The 26,155-nt window shown below is 45.1% G+C and overlaps 1 protein-coding gene and 1 non-coding gene across 2 annotated transcripts; one reads left to right on the top strand and one right to left on the bottom strand.

Annotated features, from left to right (window-relative positions):
• Positions 1–3,156: 3,156 nt before the first annotated feature.
• On the bottom strand, positions 3,157–25,413 carry DNASE1L3 (deoxyribonuclease 1L3). The gene is made up of 8 exons (XM_065933393.1): positions 24,898–25,413; positions 20,784–20,872; positions 17,533–17,622; positions 16,864–16,976; positions 14,184–14,296; positions 11,423–11,580; positions 6,054–6,150; positions 3,157–5,741 (listed from the first exon to the last, which is right to left on the bottom strand). Exons 1-8 carry the CDS (start codon positions 25,039–25,041, stop codon positions 5,625–5,627), a joined length of 921 nt encoding a protein of 306 aa, XP_065789465.1. The 5' UTR covers positions 25,042–25,413; the 3' UTR covers positions 3,157–5,624.
• On the top strand, positions 10,631–10,702 carry TRNAQ-UUG (transfer RNA glutamine (anticodon UUG)). Its single transcript has one exon. It is a non-coding gene; the product is annotated as a tRNA-Gln (tRNA).
• Positions 25,414–26,155: the final 742 nt, after the last annotated feature.

The raw sequence follows: 26,155 nt of genomic DNA, 5'->3' as shown, positions 1-26,155 counted from the left end.
CGCAAGGGTAGTTACCACGGTTGGCCCCGGAAACCTGATTTCTCGGCTTGCCTTCTGCCATCCATTTGTTGTGTGGCCTTGGACTGCAGTTTTCACAATTGTAAAAACACCAGGGACTGGGCTTCCTAGGTGGCTCAGTGGTAAAGAATCCACCTGTCAAGCAGGAGATGCGGGTTCGATCCCTGAGTCGGGAAGATCCCCTGGAGAAGGAAATGGCAACCCACTCCGGGGTTCCTGCCTGGGAAATCTGATGGATAAAGGAGCCTGGCAGGTTGCAGTACACGAGGTGGCCAAGAGTCGGACACGACTTGGTGACTTAACAACAGCAACAATGTGGAGTTAGACTAGACTAGAGGAAACACGAACTTTGGGGGTGTACTTACTTGATTGGACTTCTGACTCCACCAAGGTCACAACCTCTGTGGGTTCTTAGGGTACTTCTGCCTTCACGAAACTCTTCCATAAAAAATTAATAAAAATTATATTTTAACAACACTTGTACAAATACATTTATATTAGTAAATGCAAAAAAAGTCTGTCTTCAACCTAAAATTTTAATTTCTTTTCCTCCTTATTCCGAAACAAATTAAAACACTCCTGTGGCCTCTAAACATATGTGGCCCTTGGCCCTGTGCCTACTTTTTCTCATGGGGGAGGCACTACCTCCATGACCCACCAGCTGTGTGACAATGGGCAAGTTGTTTAACTTGTCTGGACCTGAGTTTCCTCCTCTATAAAATGGAGATGACAACAGAACTCATATTATTAGTGCTGTTATTTCTTAGGAGCACTAATGGTATTTCTTAAAAACAGGCTGGCACAGAGTAAGCTTTGGCAAGACGGCAAGTGCTGCTGCCATTATTATGATTATCTTTAAAGACACTTTTAGGGACTCGCCTGATGGTCCAGTGGCTAAGACTCCGCTCCCAATGCAGGGGGCCTGGCTTCCATCCTTGGTCAGGGAGCTAGATCCCGCATGCCGCAACTAAAGAGGCTGAGTGCGGCAAGGAAGGTCAAAGATCTCAGATGCCACAGCGAAGACCCGGTGCAGCCAAATACATGTTTTAAAAATTCTGCCCCACCCCCACCCCCGAATAGTGACGTTTTCAGCTCTAACTTTGATGAAATTATTAAAATATCTCACACAAGCAAGAATCGTAAATAGGACGGAAAAATAAAATGAAACTTTCAGGGTATTTGATGGGGAAGTAAAAGAGGTTCTTAGAGAAAAAAGCCTCAGCAGAACTTTTTGCAAGTGACTACCACATATTTTCTCGTCATCAGGGAACTCGGATGAGGTAGGAACCTGGGCTTGTAACAATCAGCAGAAACCATGGCCACCTGGGGCATGTGTGCCAGGTGGGCCTACGCGAGATCGGGTAAGGGGCTGGGGGGGGGGGGTGCGTGCTTGCGAACGTGCGTGCGTGGGCCGGCGTGGTGCGTGCGTGGGCCGGCGTGGTGCGTGCGTGGGCCAGCGTGGTGCGTGCGTGGGCCGGCGTGGTGCGTGCGGGATGACGTGCGTGCGCCTGAGAGCGACTAGAGCGCTCCTCTCAGCGAAGGGAGGTTGATGTGGGGTTTGGAAGTGCTTGAAAGCCATAGACTTAAAGACTGAGGAACTTTGTTCTCGCAGGTTAGAGGGGCAAAGAGGGGACGGCACTTTTCGCAGAGGGAACGGCGTTATCAAGACCTGAGGCAGGAAGGTGGAGGGCATATTTGAGGAACCGCCATGAGGTTCACGATTAGCTGGGTTTTAAGCTTTTAGTTCTGTCTCTGATGCCGTCCTATTTTATTTGTCCATGCCAAACCACGGATTGAACCTGCTCCCTGGGGAGTGGAGGTGTTGGGGCCGAACCACTGGACCTCCAGGGAATTCCTGCCATTCTATTTTATATCCCTCACATGTTCTTTGAGAAACTACATTACACTGGAAGGCCCTGCTAGTTTTCTGTTTAATCCCTAGCTAGTGCCAGTGAAAATTATTCCCTAACTTTGTAAATTAGATATTTCCATCTGGGAGGGTTTCTAAAAGAAAAATTATAAGAATTTTCCTACCCAGTGTCTCCTGCCTTTTGCTCAGAATACATATATTTTTTAAAGGAGAACTCTGTAAAGGCTACTGCATTTTACTCCGGGATGGTACTGTAGTACCCCCTGAGTTTAACTAACCGACAACAATGTATTAAGCAGTGACTAAGAAGACATAACTCTGCCCTTACAGAGGTAGTAGGTTGGGGACGGAGAACAGACATTGGACAGGTGATTACACATGTGATGAGGTATAGGAACGGAACAGACAGGGCACCATGGGAAGATGTAACTGTGGATCTCAAAATAGATTGGGGAGAGTTGGCCAGAGAAGGCCTCCCTGAATGAACAAGGTTTAAGCTGAGTTTCGAGGAATGAGAAGGTTATTAAGTGAAGGGGGAGAAGAGCAATACAGGAGGAAGGAAACAGCATGTGAAAAGTCTCACTCATGGCGAGAGCATGATCAAGGAGCTAAGTGGTGTGACTACAGAATGTACACGGTTGAAAGTGGAGTTGGAAAGGTAAGTGAAAGCCAAGAACTACTTTGTGAGAGCTTTGTGGGCCATGGTGAAGAATTGGTAACTGACACAGGTGTGACCCCTCTCGCCCACACACCCCCCTGCCTTTGTACTTTTTCTCCTTTTGGGAGGGAAGAGAGATGTGAACTCCAGTTTGTCATTCTTTTTCCCCCTGGTTTTGCATCTATCCTTTACACTTGCCTTGTGCAACCTGAGGCAGAGGTGGGAGCCAGGGTGGCTGAACTGGAGAAGCTCCCTTCTGCATCCCCCTCCCTGCCCCTTCCAACCCACAGGGACAGGATGAAGGGCATGTTTGTTTGAGGTAAGAAAGGAGTGTGGATGAGGATGAGAAGATAGCAAGGACTGGAAGTAGGGACATCTCCATTTCTCAAAACTCAAATATGCCAAAATACTTGCTGTGGTGAATGAAAAAGAATTGGAAACTTGGCCTGATTCCTTGTATGGCAGAAATTCATTCTAAATAACTGAGAACCTTAAATAACTGGGTACGTATACCCAAAGGCTTGACTGGCTTACCGTTTAATGAAACAAGGCTTATTAATAAAAATACCCCCTCCATTTGTTGAGGGCTTTTGAGGTGGTCGGACACATAGTGTTTTAAGTGCATTATCTTATTTAAACTTCCTCCAGGAAGTTGATTCTTTTTAACACCATTTTATACATAAGGAAACTGAAGGCTGGTGAGCTGCTCAAGGTCCCCCGGTTAGTAAGTGATGGTGTACATCGTGCTACAACTCTTCTCATCTAGGAGGGTATAGGAGTGTGGGTGAGAAATTTGGTCCCCTATAAATAATGAAATAAAAATCTGGTCCTCATATCACCTAGGCCATTCTCAAAGTGAAAGTCACTCAGTCGTGTCCGACTCTTTGTGACCCCATGGACTATACAGCCCATGGAATTCTTCAGGCTAGAATACTGGAGTATTCTTCTCCAGGGGATCTTCCCAACCAAGGGATCAAACCCAGGTCTCCCACATTTCAGGCAGATTCTTTACCAGCTGAGCCACCAGGGAAGCCCTCATATTACCTAGGAGCTTATTAAAAATTCAGGTTCCACGGCCCCAACCCAGACCTACTGAGACAGACTCTGAGGGTCCTGGACCCTGGGTAATCGGCATGGTAACTGGTTCCCTATGATTTCAAACCCTCTGGACAAAGCCAAAGCTGGATGAGTACATAGGACCAGGGCATACCCCACTCCCCCAAAAGTCACAAGAGCTCCTTGTCCCTGCCAGGCCAAATGAGCCAGAACAATGGGAGGAGGTCTGGGGCTTGTTCAGTTGCGGCCAGTGAGAAGAAGCTGCACTTCATCCCCTCTTGCTTGGCAGAGTTTGCCCATAATGGGAGCTGGCAGATGCCCGTGGTCCCAGTAAGTTGCTCCAGTGCAGGGACAGAGAGATGTCTTGTCACCAAAGAGGCTGCAGGGTGGCAAGACCAGGTCAGAGACATGGACAGACTCAGGTAGTGTCTGGCTTACTTCCCCTGCCTGCCCCATTCGGCACAGGACTCTTCCCAGCCACGTTGCTGGCCTTTGGGACAAAGGGGTGACCCTTTCCTCAGCAGTGAGCTCATTTGTGAATTGCTTGCTTGACCATTTTGCAGCTTGGAAACTGGAAGTTTTCCTGGGACTGTGAACACTGCTCATAAGGCCTCACAGAAGCTTTGTAGCCTTGCCACCACCGGTTGAAGCAGGACCTCTGAGGTTCATTGGATGTTTGGAGAAATCAGGGCATGTTTAAAGCAGGGCACTTTCGATTTTATTCTCTCAGCCATTTGTAACCAAATCTCATATATCTGGCTTACAGCCTCTCATTCTTATATCAAAAGTCACATCACCTTCAATATCATTAGGAAAATCAGCAAAAAGTGGGACTGCGCGTATAGTATGCCAGGCTCTATTTCTCAAGATTACACACAGTGCTTATTTATGCAGAGGCTCTCGGGTGGAATGCATCAGCTGGTAAGAGGGGCCCCTTCTGAGACAGGAAACCAGAGATGGAGGGCTGGGCAGTGTCCCTTGTCATTGCTTCTTTCTTGGTACTGCTTACAGATTTACTCCTGCTCGTGTACTACTCAAAGAAACAGTATAAGGGAAGACAAAGCAAAACAAACCAAAATGGTCACCATGGATATTGGTAAAATGGTACCTTGCTGCTGGACTCCTCTGCAAGTCTCCAGCTGCGGAAGGAAAACAGGATCCTCCAGTCCCTCTCAGCCTGCTGGGCCTTTGTCCCACCAGGCCCCCACAGAGCCCAAATAGTGGCCTTGGTGAACATACAATGAGGTCTGCGTTCTAGTAGGAGTATGGTATGTGGGGGTTGCTGAGCCCAGAAGGAGGGAGAGCTTGGGGCATGCAGGGGAGGGGCAGTCCTGCTGGGCTACAGTCCATGGTGGGCAAAGGTAAGGCTGACGTGATAAACCAGGAAATAGAGACCTTCCTGGGCATCCAGACACCCTGGGCGCTCTCCATGTGGTGACAGGAGCTCCTGAAGGATTTAAAAATGGGGTGGGGATGGGGCTGGGCTGTGATCAGATTGGAATTTCAAAGGATGATACTGGTGATCGCTGGGCTAGCTGAGTTGGAAGACTGTTTGGAGACAGGGAGATCAGTGGGAATGGCCTCACCCTGCATCCCTGCAAGATGTGATGGTGGCCTGACCTCACACAGGAGGGCCAGGTCCTAAAGCAGTTCATTGCCCAAATCATGGGGTACTGTTGGGGCCTTGGTGTTTTGGCCTTTAGGGTTGTTTCCTGTGGAACAGGATGGTCAAGACAAAGCCGATGTTCCTGTTTGTATGGCTTCTCGGCTGTTTGAGCAGTGACACCTGGTGGGGTCAGGATGTGAAGCCCCCAGTTTCCTTTCTAGACATTCAGGGGAGGTTTGAGCTCAAGAGGGAATAAAAGACACTCTTCCCAGCTTGGCTTAAGATGAAGTTGATTCATGTTGAAAAATGGAAGCATTTGGGCCAGTCTTGTTTCCTGAGCGCAGGGAACAGTTCATACCTGTTGGAGCTGCTTTATTTAGAGGCAAGAAATAGTTAATAAAATGGCACCCTTGTATCTAGGCATGACTGGCCTTTTTTTTCTTCTTTGAAGAGACAGATGTTTTCCTGTTGGTGAAGGCCCTCGAAGACTGAAGTTTAAATTCAACTGGAAAGTGGTCACTGACATCCAGGGCCTGTAAAGAGAAAAGGAAGATAGATTTGGGAATTAGGAGACACCTTGATTTTAGTGACAAATGAATTCAAGCTGAGGGAGGCTGAGAATGAAATTCCCCAAGTCACCCAAAGGAACACACACTGGGAGCATCATCCCTGGACCAGTTCAGTCAGAAATTGAGGCAGGTCTTCAAGTCATGGAATCATAGGCTTTGAGACTCAAGGTCCAGTGGCTCAGAGTCAGGTCTCCATTGGTGACCTAAACCATCACTGGGTGACACCAACCCATCTGCCCAGGACAGTGGCACAGAAAGATGAGATGACAGCTGTACCTTCTTTTCAGACAACCTGTAAGCTTTCTGGAAGTCAAAGATGTGGTTTGATTGAGGAACAACAGAGTTGACAATCTCTTCTCCTCTAAGCACGATCCTGGAAAAGGAGAGGGAAAAGAATCACATTAATCCATACTGTTGTTTTTGAGATCAAACGAGGCTTCTTGCTTGACCTCTGGAATGACTGAACTGCTTGGCCCTTTCACATGGAATTAGAAAGTCCAGTCCTGGTTTTAGCTTGTGCTGAAGCTCAGAGCAGACCACCCCCCAAATAGGCCAATAGCATATGATTATTATGAATTAAAATTACTTAAGAAACAGCTAATGCAGGAAGAACACTCCTTTCTGTCTCCTTGAAAGTGGGAAATAAATCTCCCCTGTGAAAGGTACACTCCCTGCATCTGGAGGTAGAAGGAAGGACAGGCACCCTTATCTCTAGAAATAGGGAATTCAGGCCAACACTTCTGTGTAAACAAACTTTGTTACTTCTTTAATTGACTACCCCCAAGCCAAGACTCTGTTTAAATTCCTCACTAATTGAGCACCCAAACCTGAGTTTTCTGTCCTGTCAACAGAAACAACAACGATTTGTTGTTCTTTGTCTAAAAATTATAAAAGCCTTGTTTTGACCACTGTAAAAAAAAAATTAGTTTTATTGGAGTGTATTTGATTTCCAGTGTTGTGTTAATTTCAGGTATATAGCAAAGTGATTCAGTTATACATATACATATATTCATTCCTTTTTAGATTCTTGTCTCATATAAGTTATCACACAATACTGAGTAGAGTTCCCTGTACTATACAGTAGTTCCTCATTGGTTACTGTCTTATAGTAGTGTGTGTGTTCATTCCAAGCACTTGATCTATCCATGTCTCCCACATTTCCCCTTTGGTAACAGTAAGTTTGTTTTAGAGATCTGTAAGTCTTTCTATTTTGTGAATATGTTCATTTGTTTTGTTTTGTTTTTTTTAACTTAGATTCCACATATGAGTGATATCATGTGATATTTGTCTTTGGTTTACTTCACTTAATATGATAATCTTTAGGTCCACCCATGTTGCTGCAAATGCCATTATTTCACAACGTATGGATGAGTAATATTCCATTGTGTGTATATATATATATATGGCACATCTTCTTTATGCATTCCTCTGACGATGGACATTTAGGTTGCTTCCATGGCTTGGCTATTGTAAACAATGCTGCAATGAATATTGGAGTGCGTGTATCCTTTAGGATTATGGGTTTCTTTGACTATATGCCCAGGAATGGAATTGCTGGATCATATGGTAGTTCTATCTGTAGTTTTTTAGGGAGCATCCATACTGTTCTCCATAGTGGTTGTACCAATTTACATTCCCACCAACAGTGGAGGAGAGTTCCCTTTTCTCAATACGCTCTCCAACATTTATTATTTGTAGACTTTTTGATGATGGCCATTTTGACCCTTGTGAAGTGATACTTCATTGTAGTTTTGGCTTGCATTCCTTTGATAATTAGTGATGTTGAGCATCTTTTCATGTGCTTTTTGGCCATCTGTATGTCCTCTTTGGAGAAATGTCTATCTAGATCTTCTGCCCATTTTTTTTATTTGTTTTTTTTTGACATAGAGCTACATGAGCTGTTTGTATATTTTGCAGATTAATCCCTTGTCAGTCATTTTGTTTGCAAATATCTTCTCCCATCCTGAAGGTTGTCTCATTTTGTTTTGTTTTAGGTTTTATTTCCTTTGTTTTGTTTATGGTTTCCTTTGCTGTGCAAAAGCTTTTAGGTTTAATTAGATTCCATTTGCTTATTTTTGTTTTTTTTTTATTTCATTACTCTAGGAAGTGGGTTACGGAGAAGGCAATGGCACCCCACTCCAATACTCTTGCCTAGAAAATCCCATGGACAGAGGAGCCTGGTAGGCTGCAGTCCATGGGGTCACAAAGAATCAGACACGACTGAGCGACTTCACTTTCCCTTTTCACTTTCATGCATTGGAGAAGAAAATGGCAACCCACTCCAGTGTTCTAGCCTGGAGAATCCCAGGGACGGGGGAGCCTGGTGGGCTGCCATCTGTGGGGTCGCACAGAGTCGGACACGACTGAAGCGACTTAGCTGCAGTAGCAGTGGAGGTGGGTTAAAAGAGATATTTCTACAACTTGACCACTTCTTAGGTCCCATTTCTGTAAGACCTCTGTGGGTACAGGTTAAGATTTGTTTCTTTTTCTCCTATTAATCAGTATTGTGCCAACTTTATTGTCAGTCCAGCCACAAGAACTCAAGTGGGGTTGAAGGGGGCATTTCCCCCTCCCTGACAAAGACCCTCACCACAGCACCTGTGGTTGAAAAACAGGGTCACCCCTGCTGTGACCTGTGGGCCCCAGGACAGTGTCCCCTGTTCGAGCAGGGAGCCCCGGCAGTGAAGAGATGCAGACATCTCAGCACATGGCAATGGCTGGAGTACTGAAAAATGTTTCCTTTGCAGTTATTTTCACTTTTCCTGATTCAATTATAGAAAAAGGTCCTGGCTTATCTTTAATATTTCCCTATGCTCCTGTTTCATCCGACAGAGAGTATTCTGCCAACAAGAGAATGGAGGCATAATTTAACATCTTTTGGTTTTCATTGGGCTTGCTTTTACAATTATTTTTTGATTGATGACAAGTAATGCTGTTTCCTTACCTTCAGTTTTGTGAAGTTTTCTCTTGAAATTAATTTTATTTCAGTAATAATGGAATAGATTTAAAGACTAACACAGAGAAAAAAACTATGGTACTGTCGCTTTGCAGTGCTGACAGAGAATAGGAAAGTGGGTTACATGGAGTCCGATATATCTCACATTATGATGACGTGGTTAGGGTCTTACTGGCCCTAACCAGCTGGTTGAAGAGTGACAGTCTGGGTCGGACTGCCTGCCCGTGACTGTGCACTGAGCCTTCCCTGAATCCAGCCAGCTGACCTGGTTTCCTTTGTTGGCTCCCAACACCACCTGGCTAATTTTGACCTCGTCTCCTTAAGTAAACTCTTGGCGTTCAGGTGGAGATTTCTTGAAGCCATCCTTTCAGACCCAGAACGTGAAGAACAGAGTAGTTAGGGCTCCCCTGTTTTGGACCTGTGTTAGTTTTGTGTGTGGGTGAGTCAGCCACCCCCACTGAGCTTCCTGAGGCTGCTCCAGCGCCCAGCAGCTCTGAGCATCTTGGCGTGTCCACCAGCACGCAGCACACAGAACAGAGACTGCCCCTGAGGCCATTTCATCTCCTCCCTTACATGCCTTCTTACAAACCATAAGAGATACATACTGTTACAGAAAACACAGAAATTCAGAGCACCGAAACAAGAAAGTAATGTTTAAAAAATCATGTAGCCCTGTCATCCTTCAGCATACACATGCGTAAAACTGAAGGGCCTTTTGGGACTTCCCTTGTGGTGCACTGGCTAAGACTTCATGATCCCAGTGCAGGGGGCCTGGGTTTGATCCCTGGTCAGAGAACTAGATCCCACGTGCTGCAACTAAGAGTGTGCGTGCCACAAATGAAAAAAAAAAAAAAATCCCACTTGCTACAGTGAAGATTGAAGATCCTGTGTATTGCAGCTAAGATCCAGGGCAGCCAAATAAATAAATAAATGAAAATAAATGCTAAAAAAATACAATTTTTTAAAAAACATCTGGGAGTCCTTTAGTAAACATCTTTTTTGACCTACTTCTCCGCCCCATCTAATCTACCTTTTCCTGGGATGCACTGTTCTTCTGCAGCATTGTGTTCAGTCACCTCCCTTTCCTCTGCCAGGGAAGAGAAATGGGACCACAGAAGGGACTTAACCTGCCAAGGCCACACAGCTGGCATATGCAAGTGGGCGAGGGAGCAAGCGACCCTTTTCAACCAGTTTTGAGGTAGCCCCTCATAATAGGATGGAGGGGGCAGTTCCCAGGCAGCTCATTCTCCTGTAACTCCCCACCTTGGTTCTGCTTTTCCCAGGGTCGGGGGCCGGGGCTGTGTCCTTTTAGGGAAGCTGGAATGATACAGTCTGCAGAAGGCACACTAGCCCTCAAAACTCTTAGAGGAACAAAGGAGGTCATGGGATGAAAGTGAAAGTCAGAACTTAAATCTAGAGAAGTGAGAACTGTCCTCTTGGCCATCTCATGCTCCCTTGGTGGCTTGTTGAGCGCGGGAAATAGCAACCACTTTGAGAACCAGAGTTCCTCGGGACTTCCCCACCTGTGGTTTCTGCTGTGGATGGGCCAGCCATGAATGTTCTCACACTTCAGGTCCCTTCTCGCTTCCTGACTTAAAGAGCAAAGTTGAAAGCTGATTGAAAATCTCCAAGGAGAGTTTATAAATACTAGAGAATGCTATTATTTAGATGTGTATATTTGCATTTAGAATGGTAAAGGATTGCAGATCCACCTGCAATGCGGAAGACCTGGATTCAATCCCTGGGTCTGGAAGATCCCCTGGAGGAGGGCTTGGCAACCCACTCCAATATTCTTGCCTGGAGAATCCCATGGACAGCGGAGTCTGGCAGCTACAGTCCATGGGGTCAAAAAGAGTCGAACACAACTAAGCGACTAAGCAGAGGACAGCACAGGAATTCCCTGGCAGTCCAGTGGTTAGGATTCAGCACTTTGACTGCCGTGGCCCAGGTTCAATCCCTGGTCAGGGAACTAAGATCCTGCAAGCTGCACAGTGTAGCCCATCACCCCTCCCCACCCCCAACATATGGTAAAGCATTAGAAGTATAAATTTTCTTGCAGTAACTAGTCTCATTTTTAGACTTTTTATCCTGAGGAAATCATAAATACAAAATGCATTTATATTTATATATATATGTGTGTGTGTGTGTGTATATATATATATATGAGGTTCATCACAGCTGTGCTTTTCATAGCAAACCCTTGGTAATGACCTAGTGCCCAGTGACAGAAAATTGAGTGAATATATTGCAGCATGTCTTTGTGATGTGTAGTACTCAACAGCCAGTGAATATATTGAGCACTTAACCAGATTCCAGATACTGTGTTAGCAGATTTATATGTGTTACCCTGTTTAAACCTCATGTTTAATACAATCTCTGTTTTACTAGTAAGGAAACAAAGACACAAAGAATTTGTCTCTCTTGGTCCCAGACTTACTAAGTGGTAGAGACAGAATTTGAATCCAGGCCCGTCCAACGTCAAAGCCCGCTCTTGCCACTGCTAAGCTATGTGTGCAAGGTCACCATATATGGCCATTCGGTTTGCATGCATGTACCCAGTGGAGGGGGCCTGACGTCTAAGCAACTCGGCTCTCCAAGCCAGGAACTTCATCTGCCCAGGAGGAGCAGCCTTTCCCAACGCGCACCAAGTACTGTGTGGGCTCATGGTGGTCTGGCAGATGCCTCCTACCTGTCGTAGGCACAGTTTGTGCTCTTCTTGACCGTGGTGTCCTCTTGGTCCCCGATCAGCCAAACGAACTTAGGGTCCATCCTCAGACGGATGTTCTTCCAGGCCTTCTTGGGGACGTAACTGCAGCCAGCATTGAAGTCACCCATGAAAATGAAATTCTGAAAGACAGGATTTGTAGCTGTCTCCTGTAGGCATTGTTGTCTAACACTTTCATGCCGAACTGGTAGCAGTGACTCTACCTTGCACACCCAGTAAATGGTGAGTTCAGTTTATCAACTAAATGTGTCCCCCCAGATTCCTATGTTCTAACCCCCAGTATCTCAGACTGTATTTGCAAATGAACTTTAAAGAGTTAATACAGATAAAATGAGGTTACATATAGGGTGGGCATACTCTGATACGACTTATGTCCTCATAAAAAGAGATTAAGACATAGACACAGAGGGAAGACCAAGGAGAAAGCCAAACCCTGCTGCCAGTCTGGTCTTGAACATCCAGCCTCCAGAACTGTGAGGATAGACATTTTTGCTGTTTAAGCCACTCAGTCTTTGGGACTTTGTTATGGCAGCCCAAGCAGACTAATATAGGGTCTTAATTTCTTTTTGTTTTTAAAAGAAGAGGCCACAGTTTAAAACCAAGTCACAGTTCTGATGAGTATTGGACAGGTGAGTATGACAAGGAAGGATGTTCTTAATGGGAAGAAGGATATTTGTTGTAGCTGCTCCCTTCTATTCTTAATCCCCGAATCACTCCAATTTGGAGTACAGATTAAAGATGAAAGAACACAGCTCAGTTATTCCTCACATCTTTTGTCTCTGTGGGTATAAATATATGAATGAATCCATGCCTTTTGTTTCCAAGAAAGGAAAAATGAACTCAGGTGGTGTATTTGGCCCTGCTCTTCCTCTCTCATTTTGAAGCTGGAACCTTAACTCTTCAGTGGGAATTTTGCCTATTGAGGAAGTGAGAAGAGGCTTACAGGGAGGGGCTGATAGAAAGAGCCGTCCACCTCTGCCCTAATGCTACCATTAGAGTCTTCTATCTTGGAAGTTATTTCCCCGTATGACTTTTGAGACAGGATTTTAGTATTCTTATGAGAGGAAACAGATTTCCTTGTTAGTGCTATTGTTTGGTGCTATTGCTGACCTCAGAATTTTCTTCAAAAACATTTTTCTTTGACCTTGGGTATCATGGTTTTCCCTGAGACTGGTGGGTGCAGTTGAGGACAGGATATCATCCTTAACTGGAGTGTCAGGCAGCTTCTGTTTATGTAGGCATGATTTACTGAGCACTTCCTGTGTGCCAGGCCAAACATTAAGTGTTTTATAAAGTTTATTTTAAATCTCACAATAAGCGCTAAGAGGTAGAAGGGACCTTTGTCCCCTGTGGAAAGAGTAGAGGATATAGTGACCTGCTGTAGGCTACTCGACTTGGAAGTTCAGGTGGTGAAGTTAAGGACTGAATCCAAATCAGCCTCCCTGAAAGCCCCTCCCTTGCTCACCACAAGAGTTTCCCCTCTAGGTCACTTTTGTACCACTGAGGCCTCCCCAGTACCTGGCATTTAACAGATGCTCAATAAATTCTTGCCAAATGAGTGAATGGAATTTATAATTTAGGAACAAGTGAGTGTTTCTCGTTAGGAACAAGTGAGTGAGTCTTTTACAAATCAGCAGTGAAATACACCCCTTGCATGCACCATGCCCCAGCTCTGTGTCCACACTTTACTTGACTGATTTTGTACTTTGAGCAGCAGAGCTGAGGTGGAGGGATTGTGTCATTGGAGTCACATCTTAAAAGGAGAAAGAAGAATGAGGAAGAGCCCTCTGGATCATTTCCATATGTGCCACACACTTTCATACACCTCACAGCCTCTGGGAGGGAGTGGCACCCCTGTTTTCCCAATGAGGAAATAATTGAGGCCAAGAGGGATGGTGGATGTATTGTTATTCCCCTTCTGTGAAAGCACCGCTACTTTCTTTGAGAAACCGTCTTCCTCTACCTTGGTCCATGAGGTTGGGGTGGAACTGACACAGACTTAACCAATCAGAGCATCTCAGCCACCTGATCAGTGATTGGTTCAGGGATGAACATGTGATCCAGACTCAGTCAATGAGGCTCCATCCCAGTGTATTTGTTCCATTGTGGAACAGAAAATTTGTCGGTTGCTTTAGAAACTGTTGGTGACTATCTTGCCATCATATGGGTGGAGACAGCCTGAAAATGGAGCCCACCCAGGGGAACGGGAGGCTAAGAGATAGAGAGTGGAGAGAGACAAGACAAGCCCTGATTGCCTTGTCCAGCTCTGCCTTGAACCAATGAATTGCTTTTTCTTTTCAGGAGCCATTTTGGGATTCTGTCACTTGTAACTGAAAGACTTCTGACATCTCTTTGTCTCACTGTTCTCAGTTGTGAAGTTGGAGTGATCAAAGTTGTTACCTCATCTGGCTGTTGGGAGGATTAAGTAAGCTTATCTATGTCTAGCCTTAGTGCCTGGCACCAGCTATTCATTTGCTCAGTGAATGTTGGCAGCCATTATTAGTGGAGCAGAGTATGAATTTCCCAAGACCCACAGGGAGCGTACCCAGGTACATTTAGCAGAAAGATATTTGGGGCTGAGAAAAGGCCTAAAATGAAGCTGTCGCGTGGTGGTCGTCTGCACAGACCCTGCCTCCTCAACCTCACTCAGAATTGCTCATCCCCTCTCAGGAACCAGATTCTGCCCCTGCTAGATGGGAATTCAGCAGACATAGAGGGTCATCACCTCTGCATTCCAGCGACGTTTCACATCTGTGTAGACATCAGCAAGCTCATCAATCTCTTTAACGGATGTCTCAGGGGTGGTGTGCAGGGGGACAATCACGAAGTCCTTGACAGCTGAGGAACAGGAAAGTGGCAGAGGTCACACATTTCCTCTGTCAAGATTCCATGAACACTGCTTCAGGGAAACAGGCTGTCCCTCCAAAAGTCACGGACTGTGTCATATTGGGTCCCCCATTTCCAGAAGGTCCAGTGGTTGAGATTTAAATAACCTTATGGTCATTAGACTGCCATTTTCAGCACACAAAAGCCTCTTTTCTCCCAGTTGCCCTTCCTGAGTAAGAGAAAGCTGGTAGACAGTGTTCCTCACTGGCATTGTGGGTGTTTTTATTTTCTCATTTAAAAAAAAATGCCTTGTATTTTCTATTTTTTAAAAAACATTAAGCCTGTTTGACTTTGTACTAAGGGAAAAAAAACTTTTTCTAAATAAAAAAAAAATTAAAGGTTTTTAGTTTATACTCCATTTGTAATTAGAAGGGGAAAAAAAAAAGCCTGAACAATTTTATTTAAAAAGCAGAGTGGTCCTTTGTGGGCCTCCCCAGCAGAAGGGACTGAGGGAGCCTGAGTGAGAGGAGGTGGGTGTCTTGCCCACCTGCTAACAGCAGGTGTCTTTCTGAACATCTCCTCAGGCTCTCCCTTGGTCTGTACCTGAGTCCCCTCTCTCCTCAGGAGCTGGGGTCTACTAGGTAATCACTGCTTAAGTCCCACTGTGGGAAGCCCATCAGACCGGCAGCCTGTCTCCAAGACCTGCCCTGGTTCAGTAGCCTGTCTCTCCCTCTGCTCCTCCCTGCTCCTCCCCACTCCCCAGCCTCTTTTTGGTCCCATGAACATCCCAGCTCCTTTCCTGCTTCTGAGCGTGTGTGCTCACTCTGCCCTCCTGCCAGAATGCCTTTCCACCAGCAATCTGTGACTGACTTCTGGTCAGAGCCATTGTCTGGGGGGGCGTTCCCCAATTGCCCTATCTAAGGGGGCCCCTTACCCCGCTATTCAGTAAACCCTGCTTACTGCCTTCATGCTCTGAAATTACCTGCTTGGCTTCTTGGTTTGGCCTACTGGAACCTAAGCTCTCTGAGGGCAGTCTTATCTTCTTGTTCACCGTCTTGGCTCCAGAACCTGGCACCATGCCTGGCACATTGGAGGTGCTCAGAAATGTTTGTTTATTGAACTCATGAATGAATGATTGAGAGAATAAATGAAGGAAGAAAAGATAGATGAATGGTGAATTCCTTCCTCTTTAATCCCAAACAGAGGGGACATAAAGACATTTCCTTGTTCAGATGGAGAGAAAACTCCAAACATGGCAGAGCTGTGGGGCCATCCCAGTAGGGGTGGGTATTGTGGGGCAAGGGTAGTAGGGAAGGGTGGAAGCTCCAGACAAACAGGTCTGTTCAGCAGTTCACAAAGGCTGAAGAAAAAAGAAGAAAGAATCATTTGGTGGGAAGGGCCTCTCCTAACACTGCCAGGTCAGCTAAATGTGAATCATGTGCGTGACAAAAACGATTATTGAATGTCCTCTCTGAAAGGCATTTCTGGTTCCTCAGTAGCCCCCACCTCCTTCTCAGTTGTTTGTTTGTTTCCTGCTGAAAATCTCCTGCTGTTCTTCCATGTTTGTTTTCCTGAAATACTCTGTTCTGAGCTATTAACCCTGTGCAGAAATAGTTAACTTCATAGTTCAAGATGTTAATATTTGTGTGATATAAATATAGGTGTCCATACATACAGCTCTGACTAGTTATTATCTGTCTCCCCTGCTGCACCATAACTTCACAAGGACAGGGACCTTTTCTGTCTTGTCCAGTACCCATGTAGTGGGTATTGGAAAAAAGATCTGATTCTCTATAGTTCCAGTCTACGAATCAAAGTAATTCTTGACTTTCTGTTGAGTATTGCATGGTGGTTAAAAGCATGGGCTCCTGAGATGGCAGTTTGTGGTACAGCCCTGGCTTGTCCACTTCAATAACTGCTGGATGATCTTGGGTGTGTGACTCCATCTATTTGAACCTCAATTTCCTCTGTTGTAAAGCAGAGACAATCCTAGTTGCTATCTTGTTGGGTGTTGCAAAGATGACAGGAACCTGGCATTCATCGTGGATAAATAATTGTTGGTGACTAATACAAGTACTATTGTTGTCAGAGATCAGAATGCAATCTTTTCGATTTCCTCGCCACCCCCAGTCTGTGGGGGAGATTGCTCTGTGGTTAGTGAAGGGGCAGTGTGGCTCTAGGTTGGGAGATCATCTTTGTTGGCCAGTGTTCAGATTTTTCAAATGAGGGAGCAGCTGTCCTTCATTGGGACTTGGGGATTTTTCTAAATAATTGCCATCAGCCTGAATGCTCCTAAGGTTACTCTTATCATGTAAGAGTAAGGTTTTATTGATTCCAGAAAGTGGCTTCTAGGATGAGGAAGTCTTGAGCTGTGGCATTCTAAGCAGCCAGCCTGGTGTCATCAAACTATACTGTGTCCTCCGCATTCAAGTGTCAGGAGCCCCTAATGGTCATCTCAAGCAAAATGCCTCCTTAAAGATGCTGCATAAACCCTGAGATCACAACTCACAACTCAGGGCTGCTGCCCATTCATGGGCTCGCTGGGGAAGTTAGGGGTACGAGGGGCCTGTGGATCTCACCGGTGTGGGGTGACTGGAACCAGACCACAAAGGGTTCCCTGGAAAATACATCTGCGTCTCCAGCCTGATAGTCATGGTAGAGGTAGCTTTGTTTTACAGACACTAGCTTTTCTCTGGAAGAAAAAAGAAAAAAAGACAGTCCTCTCAGATGAGTTGGCTCTCTTCTTACTTCTTTCAAGAAGCAGAGATGAATGTCCCCACAGCTTTATTGGCCTCCCCTGCAGAGTCGAGTGCCAGAAGGGATCTTTTACCTGAGGACAAGGCTCAGTCAGTCTTCTCAAGGGCCAGAGCCCTTGGGGAACTGAATATCTGGGGAGCTCAAAACTTAAAGGTCAGACTCAGCAGAAATAATTAGTAGGAAGAAAATGAGAATGTGATGTCCCTGAGCAGCCATGCTGGACAATCATGTTTCCATCCCTTGTCAGGACTTGACCATGAGAAATAAAGAACTCTTGACTTTCCTGACCAGGTCACTGAGTCATCCAACAAATTAGTTTTGAAGAGTTAATATTATCCTTTCCATCAGACCCAATTTTAACAGTTCAGTAATTTGATCAATATTGAGAACTGGTTTGACATCTAAATTTGGTTTTGAGGAAAAGATTCTTATTCCATTCACGGTCATATCGATAAGTAAACCACGTTCCAGGAAGCATAATTTGTACTTACTTATAGAGAAAGGCATACTGTTCTTTATATGTGTTTCTTCCAAGGCGAGAGCTAATCACATAGTTGTATGTTATGTTTCTTCTTGAATTTCTGGAAAACAAAAAGAAAATTTTACATTGTGTCTTAAAGAACAAGCATTTCTCTCTGCCTAGGTTCCCCTCCCTCCAATCTGCCTCTGTATGTCCAATGGCATCATGTGGAAGGGCTTCTGTTCATTGTAACTTTTGAGTCTCGTAAGAAAGGCCACCACTGACTGGGAATGTGACATCTGCCATTATTTCTTGTCCTGATAAGGGGGGTACTGCTGTTACTCCATTTTTATAGTTTGCAAGTACAGAGCTGGGATTTGGATTGAGATCTTACTCACCCCCAAACCCACCTGCTTTGCCCTGTACCTGTGGGACATCACTGAGAGCATAGAAGGTTCAGGCCACAGTCAGCCTCGAAGGTTGTTCTGGCCCGTGGCTGGACTGCACCTCATACTTCCTGGTAGAATAAACTTCACCAGGTTATCATATGCAGGATTCCTACTAAGATTTTTTAAATTATTTATTTTTTTATTGAAGAATAATTGCTTTATAGAATTTTGCTGTTTTCTGTCAAACCTCAACATGAATCAGCCATAGGTAGACATATATATCCGCTCCCTTTTGAAGCTCCCTCCTGTCTCCCTCCCCATCCCACCCCTCTAGGTTGATACAGAGCTCCTGTTTGAGTTTCCTGAGCCATACAGCTAATTCCTGTTGGCTATGTATTTTACATATGGTAACATAAGTTTCCTTTTTTCTCTTTCCATACACCTCACCCTCTCCTCCCCTCCCCATGTCGGAAAGTCTGTTCTCTATGTCTGTTTCTCCATTGTTGCCCTGTTAGTAAATTCTTCAGTACCATTTTTCTAGATTCCGTATATATGTGTTAAAATACAGTATTTATCTTTCTCTTTCAGACTCATTTCACTCTGTATAATAGGTTCTAGGTTCATCCACCTCATTAGAACTGACTCAAATGCGTTCCTTTTTATGGCTGAACTACTAAGATTTTTGTTGGACATTTCTTTTCTGCTCTGAAAACCCCCAGACATTTTTCTTACAAGTCATGAAACTTGATGCCAAATAGCTGTTGTTTCTGTCCTGAGGGCTGAAGATACAGTCATAAAGTCCCATTGATCCTCTGCCTCACCCTTATCAGGAAGACTTGACTGTCACATGTGTGTGCCAAACCTGGTGATAACTCCACCCTGGGCAGAGTCTACTTCATCTTCCCACTAGAAGATCTGGGGTATGGCTAAGCTGTGGTATATTCTCAGGTTCCATTGGGAGAAACCCAATGGAGGCTTTTAGGGGCCAACTTAGAGCCTACAGAAATTCCTGGAAATGAATATTGTAAGGCAGATCTGGCTATGGGGGCCCCAGGAGTGCAGACTGTGGATTCCGCTGGGCTTCCAATTTGGAAAGACTGGCTCTGTTCTAAATCTAGCCTGCCAAGTCCTGGGTTGGCAGACTGCTTGCAATGACGCAGCTATGAAGTGACGAAGGCCCTTCCTGGCTTACAGAGGATTAGGAGACAAACAGGCCTGGCTCTGCTTGGAGTCCACAGCACAGTCAAGGGAGGGTGGGGAGAACTGAGACCACTGAGCCTGGGAGGGCTTAATGCAGACCAGCTGCCTGTAACCCCCTGTCCCCTCAGTCGCCCGTACTTCTGAAAACTGGCTCGGGCCACTCCAAGGAAGGCTGAGGGGACTCAGACTAGAGCACTTGCTTTGGAGTCGGACACCACCCAGGTACAAAGGTAGGTTTGGCCATTTACTGGCTGGGTCACCTTGGGCAGATCCCTGCTGTCTGTGTCTCGGTCCCTCAGCTATGAGAGAAGCAGTGGTAGAACCGCTCTGCAGGGTTGTTGTGAGGAGTGAATGACATAGCGCACATAAACTGGTTAGCAGGATGCATGGCCTTTATGGTATGGTCACGGATATCAGTAGCTGTTTCCTGTGGCCCTCTGATCATCACTTGCCATTACATGCATTCCCTGACTTTTACTAGTGATGAACATCCCAGCACTTAGTTGCCACTGCTCCATACCAGGCACAGCTTAACCATTTATGTGCATGATTTGATTTAATTATCACCACATCCCAGGAAGATGAGTTCTGTTACTAGCTTATTTATAGATGGGAAAAATGAGATACAGTGAGGTTCAGTAACTTGTCCAAGGTCATAGCCAAGCCAGAATCCAAGCCCACGTGGTCTGAGCTGAGTGGAGATGCCTAGTGCCTGGGCTTCACTCCCTCTGTCACTGTCAAGAGCAGACCTGGGAGGCTAAAAAGGAGATGCTCTGCTCTAAGTCTGGACTCTCAGATGAGAAACTGAGGCCCAGAGAGGGGTGGTTGGCATCAGCCCAAGGGCATCTCTCTGTGAAGGAGAGCATCGAAGGCTGTTTCTCTCAGCCTTCAGACTTTCTGTAAAATACTCAAAAATTCAAATCAAATAATCAAATTCAGACTTTTTGTAAAATACTCAAATCATACAGAGTTTTATGTCCATTGGGTATATGTCCACGGGGTTGCAAAGAGCCAGACACAACTGAGCGACTGAACTGAACTGAACTGACAGAGGTATATAAAATAAAAAGCAAATGTTTCCCCTTTCTTCACACCCCCTTCCAAGTGGTCCTCCAGTCATACCCACCACGCCCCGGAAGAAACCACTCTTAATAGTTGAGCACATCCTTCCTGTCTTTCTTTTATGCCCATGCAAACTCAACCACACCCTTATTCATGTATGACGTAGTGTGATTACTAAAATGGGCTCTTCTACATACAGTTCTGAACTTGCTTTTTGCCATGTATTGTAGCCATCTTTCCGTGCTGGAATATTTAGCTCTAACCTACTCTGTAGCAACCGTGACTTTTAATCGTTGTGTAATATTCCAGCCTGTGGACATATCATGTTTTCGTATTTGCACTCAGTCTTTTCTTTGTTAACAGTACTTCAGCTCAGCTTCTCATCTGTTTCGTTTCTGTCAGTCCTGACTCTGCACCTGTTTCCCTCTTTTGTTTTATTATATTAAAACTAGCTGGTTGAAAATTCTCAGGACCACAGTTAGTAAAATTGAGAGCCTGGGCAGTGTTGGCCATGTGACCTGGTGGTCTGGGCCAGTGCAGGTCCTCACACTAGTTTCAGTTCCCAGGGGATTTTCAGATGTCCTTGCACCTGGCTTTAAGCCGGCAGAGGGTCCAGGGGCCCCATCTTTACCCATTTAGCTTCTCCATCAGCGTGGGACAGATCCTGTTGTTGCTGTCCTTGATTTCCATCAGGAGTATGATATCACAGCGTTTGATGACCTGCAGAGAGAGAATTCCCTGGGGGTGTGAGACCATTTACTACAAATAATGAAACCTTTTATTGGGCACTTACTCTTATTTTTTTTTTCATTGTAGTTGATTTACAGTGTGGTGTTGATTTCTGCTGTATAGCAGTGAGTCAGTTATACATATGAAAGTGAAAGTGAAAGTTTTAGTCGCTCAGTCGTGTGCCACTCTTTGCGACCCCGTGGACTGCAGCCTACCAGGTTCCTCTATCCATGAAATTCTCTAGGCAAGAATACTGGAGTGGGTTGCCATTCTCTTCTCCAGGAGATAGAACCCTGGGATCAAACCCAGGTCTCCCACACTGCAGGCAGATTCCTTACCATCTGAGCCACCAACAATGTCAGAGGGTTCCCTTTACTCCACATCCTTTCTAGCATTTGCTATTTGTTGACCTTTTAATGATGGCCATTCTGACTAGAGTGACTGTAGTTTTGATTTGCATTTCTCTAATAATTAGCAACATTGGGCATATTTTCACGTGTCCTTTGGCCATCTGTACATCTTCTTTAGAGAAATATCTATATAGATTGCCCATTTTTTGATTAGATTGATTGTTTTATTATTTGGGGGGCACTTACTATGTTTTAAGTATCAGATTAGGTGCTTTGTTAAATTAACTATCTTCTTCTCTGAAATAAATGATGGACTCCCTGAGGTAAGTACTATTATGGTATACATTGTAAAGACAAAGAGCCTGAGCTTCTTTCTGGGAAAGCTGAGATACTATCCAGAATCACCCAGCTAGAAAGTGGCTGAACCAGAATGTGAACCTAGGCAACCAGAATCCAGACCAAAAGCACATGACCCCTGTAAGTCCCGCAAGTTGGCTTTGTTTGAATAATTACAACAATAATAATAAATATATCTATTAAGGCCTTAGTAAGTAAAGAATACCAGGCTGGATACTGCAGAAATAAAGAAGTACAATTATAATAATTGTAAGAGGTAACATTTATCGTGAGCCTACTAAGAGCCTCACCAGCTCTGAGACAGCTATGATTTTGAACTCATTAAGCATAGGAGGAACCACCCTCAGAGTGACCGAGTGACTGAAGTAATGAAGCCAGTCTAGGTGGTAGGATGTGAAATCAGGTTCACATGACTGCAAAGCCTACCATGCTACACTATTAAAATACAGTCCCTCCCTCACAGACTCGTTATCAGTGAAAAAGACAAATGGAAAGAACTAGCTACAGTGAGAGACCAAAGACAGTTGTGCTAATAAAAGTCAGGCCTATGAGAGTGTTGAGGAATTACTTCTGCCCAGAGGATCAGGGAAGGTTCCATGGAGAAGACTTTTGAACAAGCCCTGAGAGGCAAGAAATAATTCATTGTGGGGACTTTCCTGGTGGTCCAGTGGTTAGAACTCTGCGCTTCCTCTGCAGGGGTCATAGGTTCAACCCCTTGTCAGGGAACTAAGATCCCAAATGCCTGCCATAGGGAGTGGCTAAAAAAAGAAAAAAGAAAAGAACTCAGTGGGTAAAGAATACAGGAGGGTCTCTTTCAGAATGAGCAGTAAGCTGAGGACCAGGGTGCCAACACCCACTGGAGACCGCTGGGACCTTTCTTTGTATGAAGTTCTAGTGGACTGGAATCTGGTGTTCAAGGACAGAGCACCCTCAGTGTACATTTTGTCTTCTCACATCGCTTCCAGAAACATGGAGCAGGGGGATTATGCCACTGGTCCTGTTTCCAGAGCACATATATATTCTAGTTTCCTCTCTATAAAGGGCAGAGCAGAGAGGGCCCCCGACACTGGCCTGGTGCCATTAAGAATTGCCAGGGGCTGAAGATATACCAGTGTAGTGACAGAGGAGTAAGACTATGTCAGAGTCTGCATCCTTCCATCAACAGACTTGCATATCATGGCATCAGACGTAGGGTTCACCAAGGAGAGCTGAATGCTGCTCTCCCAACCAGTCTCCTGATTTAGTCACTTAATCACTGTCAGATCTTTCTGGAAAGCACTTTAGAATATGTTTGTGAATAGTGAAAGAAAATGTTAGTCACTCAGTTACTCTGCGACCCCATGGACTGTAGCCCTCTAGGCTCTTCTGTCCATGGAATTTTCCAGGCAAGAATACTAGAGTGTGTAGAAGATCCCATCTCCAGGAGATCCTCCCAACCTAGGGATCTAACCTGTGTCTCCTGTACTGTGGGCAGATTCTCTACCATCTGAGCCACCAGGGAAATGCATTATTACTTTGATCTAGTTTTCTCACTTTGAGGAATGTCTTCCACTGTAAAAAGGTTTCTGCTACTACTCTGCATCTCAGTTTCCTTATCTGTAAATTGGCATAATAATAGTCATTCCCTCACAGGATTGTTGGAGGACAAATGAATACTTAGAACAGGGCCAGCCATATAGGAGGCAAACAACAAAATGTTATTATTATTATTATTACTGTATGGGATTTCCCAGGCAAGAATACTAGAGTGAGTTGCCATTTCCTTCTCTTGGGGATCTTCCTGACCCAGGAATCGAACCCACATTTGCTTCTTGGCAGATGGATTCTTTACTGAGCCACCTAGGAAGCTGTTATTATTACTTATGCAGATCAAAGACAAAGATGTATTGCAACAGAAAAACTGAAAATATCCTAAACATCCCCAGATAGGGAAGCGTTGAATGAAACATGTTGGAAACACAGCATAAGGCATTAAAAGTTGTGTTTTAAAAGAATATTAGCAACATATGAAATACTTCTTATATAAAAGCAGGATAGGGTATCTCCATGCTGCAAAATATATGCAAGTTTATGTATTATTTTTGGATAGAAAAACATCCACAACAAAGTTACCCAAGTGCCAACAACTGTTATCTTCAAGTGATAGGATACTTCTTTATATGTTTCTGTATTTTCAAAATAGTCCATATTGACTATTTTTAGTCTAATAAAATTAACTTATAAAATATGTTTATAATTTTAAAAATTACACTCCTCTAATTTAAAAAAATTAAGATATTATTTTACAAAAAAAAAATTGATGGGGAAGAAATTGTGGGTGAGGAGGTGATAGTGTTTATGAAGACGTGACAGATGTGATCATGGCTTACTTAAGTTAAATAAATTGTCCTAATATAAAATGCCTAATACAGAAACTGGCACAGAGTGGGCTTAGCAAAGGCTCTGTGAGTGTTAGCTCTTACCACGGACTCGTTACATTTTCACAGTGACCCTGCAGTGCCGGCCAGGTTGTGTGAGACCATCTTACTGAAAGAAAGGCACAGGGGCTCAGGGAGAAGGACTCGCAGAGCTGGCTGCATCTGGCTGCCAGGTGAGAGGTAAACCCGGGGCCCCTGATGCTCCCACCAGAATGTGGTGTCTCTGGGGTTTTCTAAGGTAATAAAACCCAGAGTCTTGGGAAGGGTTTCAGCCCCAGCATCAAAAATAAATTAACCTATAGGATAAAGCGGAGAAGGCAATGGCACCCCACTCCAGTACTCTTGCCTGGAAAATCCCATGGACGGAGGTGCCTGGTAGGCTGCAGTCCATGGGGTCACTAAGAGTCGGACACAACTGAACGACTTCATTTTCACTTTCATGCATTGGAGAAGGAAATGGCAACCCACTCCAGTGTTCTTGCCTGGAGAATCCCAGGGACGGGGTAGCCTGCTGGGCTGCCGTCTGTGGGGTCGCATAGAGTCAGACACGACTGAAGTGACTTAGCAGCAGCAGCAGCATAGGCTAAAGAGAACCAACCGATACCAGAAGAATGTGAATAGTCTCAAGACATTGATCATATTACCCAAGGGAAGTCTTAGCTAAGTGGGGAGAAAGATTGGACTTGGGAGTTGGAAAAAGGTTGATGGCTGGAGGGGGAGAGGAGGAAAAGGAAAGGGAGAGGAATGGAGGGGGTGGGAGAGAGTGCACAAGCTTCCTTCACCCTCGGGGCCAACTTCAGTTAAACTCCTCTTGAGTCTCTGAAAAGTTTGAAAGCTTTAGAGAAAGTGTGAGGGGTATCTAGCAGTCCTTCTAACAGGAAAATGTGCTCACCTTCACAATGACATCCATGGCATTACAGTTTGCCTGCTTGGATTCCCCAAAGGACCTCACATTGAAGGAGCAGATCTTGAGGGCCAGGGCGCTGTGGGTGGAGAGGAGGAGGAGAAGCAGCAGGCAGGCCGGCGGCGGAGGCATCGTGGCTCCTCTGACTTCAAGGTTTGGAGAGAGGGTAGCAGTGTCTGGAGAGCGGGCTCTGGGCCACCTGCTCAGACTCCGCTGACTTGTAAAGCTTGCTGATAACAGGAATTACTGGATTCCTTGTTGCTGCTTTCACTTCTCTGAGGAACTGAAGATCATGGGTTTCATTCCCAAAAGGGAATGAAGGAAATGAGCTAGTTTTTAGGATCCCCTGTTTTTGTCACTCGGATGAGGAAACTGGTCCACTTAATCTAGGCATCAGTCTCTGTAAAGTCACTCGTAACCCAGCCGGAAGCCAGCCCTGACATCTGGTCATTTCTGCTGTGATTGCATACCATATGCCTTCTCCTGGAAACTGATGAACTTGGAAATGGTCCACCCCAGAGGACACCTGGGGTGTGGAGCCTTCTGTGTGTGGGTGGGAGGACAAGGAGGCAGGGGACAGTGGGGAATTCTGCCAGGTTTTCTGCCATCACTGGGATTTGGCAGTTAGCTGTCCCTGGACACACCCAGATTCCAGCTCGCCAACAACTCTGATGGGCGTAATTAAAGTCAAGTCTGGTTTGAATAACATAATTTTTAAGGCAAGTTTTGCTATCTACAATTTAACACACTAAATACTAGCAGTGTATTGCCAGAAAAGCAGTTGCAGATCTGCTGGGAGGGTCAGTCTTTGGACTGAAAGGACAAAGAGTTAAGCCTTTGGGGAGATCCATGATTCAATCTGATATTTTTTAATGTTTGTGAGAGTTGTGTGGCCCTGTGAAAGGAAGGTTTTGCAAGAACTGTAGGATTTCAGTCCAAGTAAAATGGCTCTTGGGGCTTCCCTGGTGTCTTCCCACCAGTGAAGAATCTGCCTGCCGTGCAAGAGATGTGGGTTGGATCCCTGGGTCAGAAAGATCCCCTGGAGAAGGAAATGGCAACCCACTCCAGTAATCTTGCCTGGGAAAGTCCACGGACAGAGGAGTCTGGTGGGCTACAATCCATGGGGTCACGAAGAGTTGGACCCGACTTAGCGACTAAACAACAACAACAAAATGGCTTTTAGAGATTTGGGCAGGAAGATGAGAAGATTTGAAAAGCAAAAAAAGTACAAAATTCAGTCAACTTA

Source organism: Muntiacus reevesi, chromosome 4 (genome assembly GCF_963930625.1).
Source record: "Muntiacus reevesi chromosome 4, mMunRee1.1, whole genome shotgun sequence".
Classification (NCBI taxonomy): Eukaryota; Metazoa; Chordata; class Mammalia; order Artiodactyla; family Cervidae; genus Muntiacus; species Muntiacus reevesi.
This window is presented reverse-complemented; position numbering and strand designations above follow the sequence as displayed.

What these genes read in the sequence shown, in the direction of transcription:
- DNASE1L3 (XM_065933393.1), bottom strand. Translation starts at nt 25,041, where the DNA reads ATGCCTCCGCCGCCGGCCTGCCTGCTGCTTCTCCTCCTCCTCTCCACC. An exon ending in CCATGGATGTCATTGTGAAG is followed by an intron (nt 20,873 to 24,897) that starts GTGAGCACATTT and finishes CTCTCTCTGCAG; the next exon opens with GTCATCAAACGCTGTGATAT. An exon ending in ACAAACTGTGCCTACGACAG is followed by an intron (nt 6,151 to 11,422) that starts GTAGGAGGCATC and finishes CTCCTTTTCCAG; the next exon opens with GATCGTGCTTAGAGGAGAAG.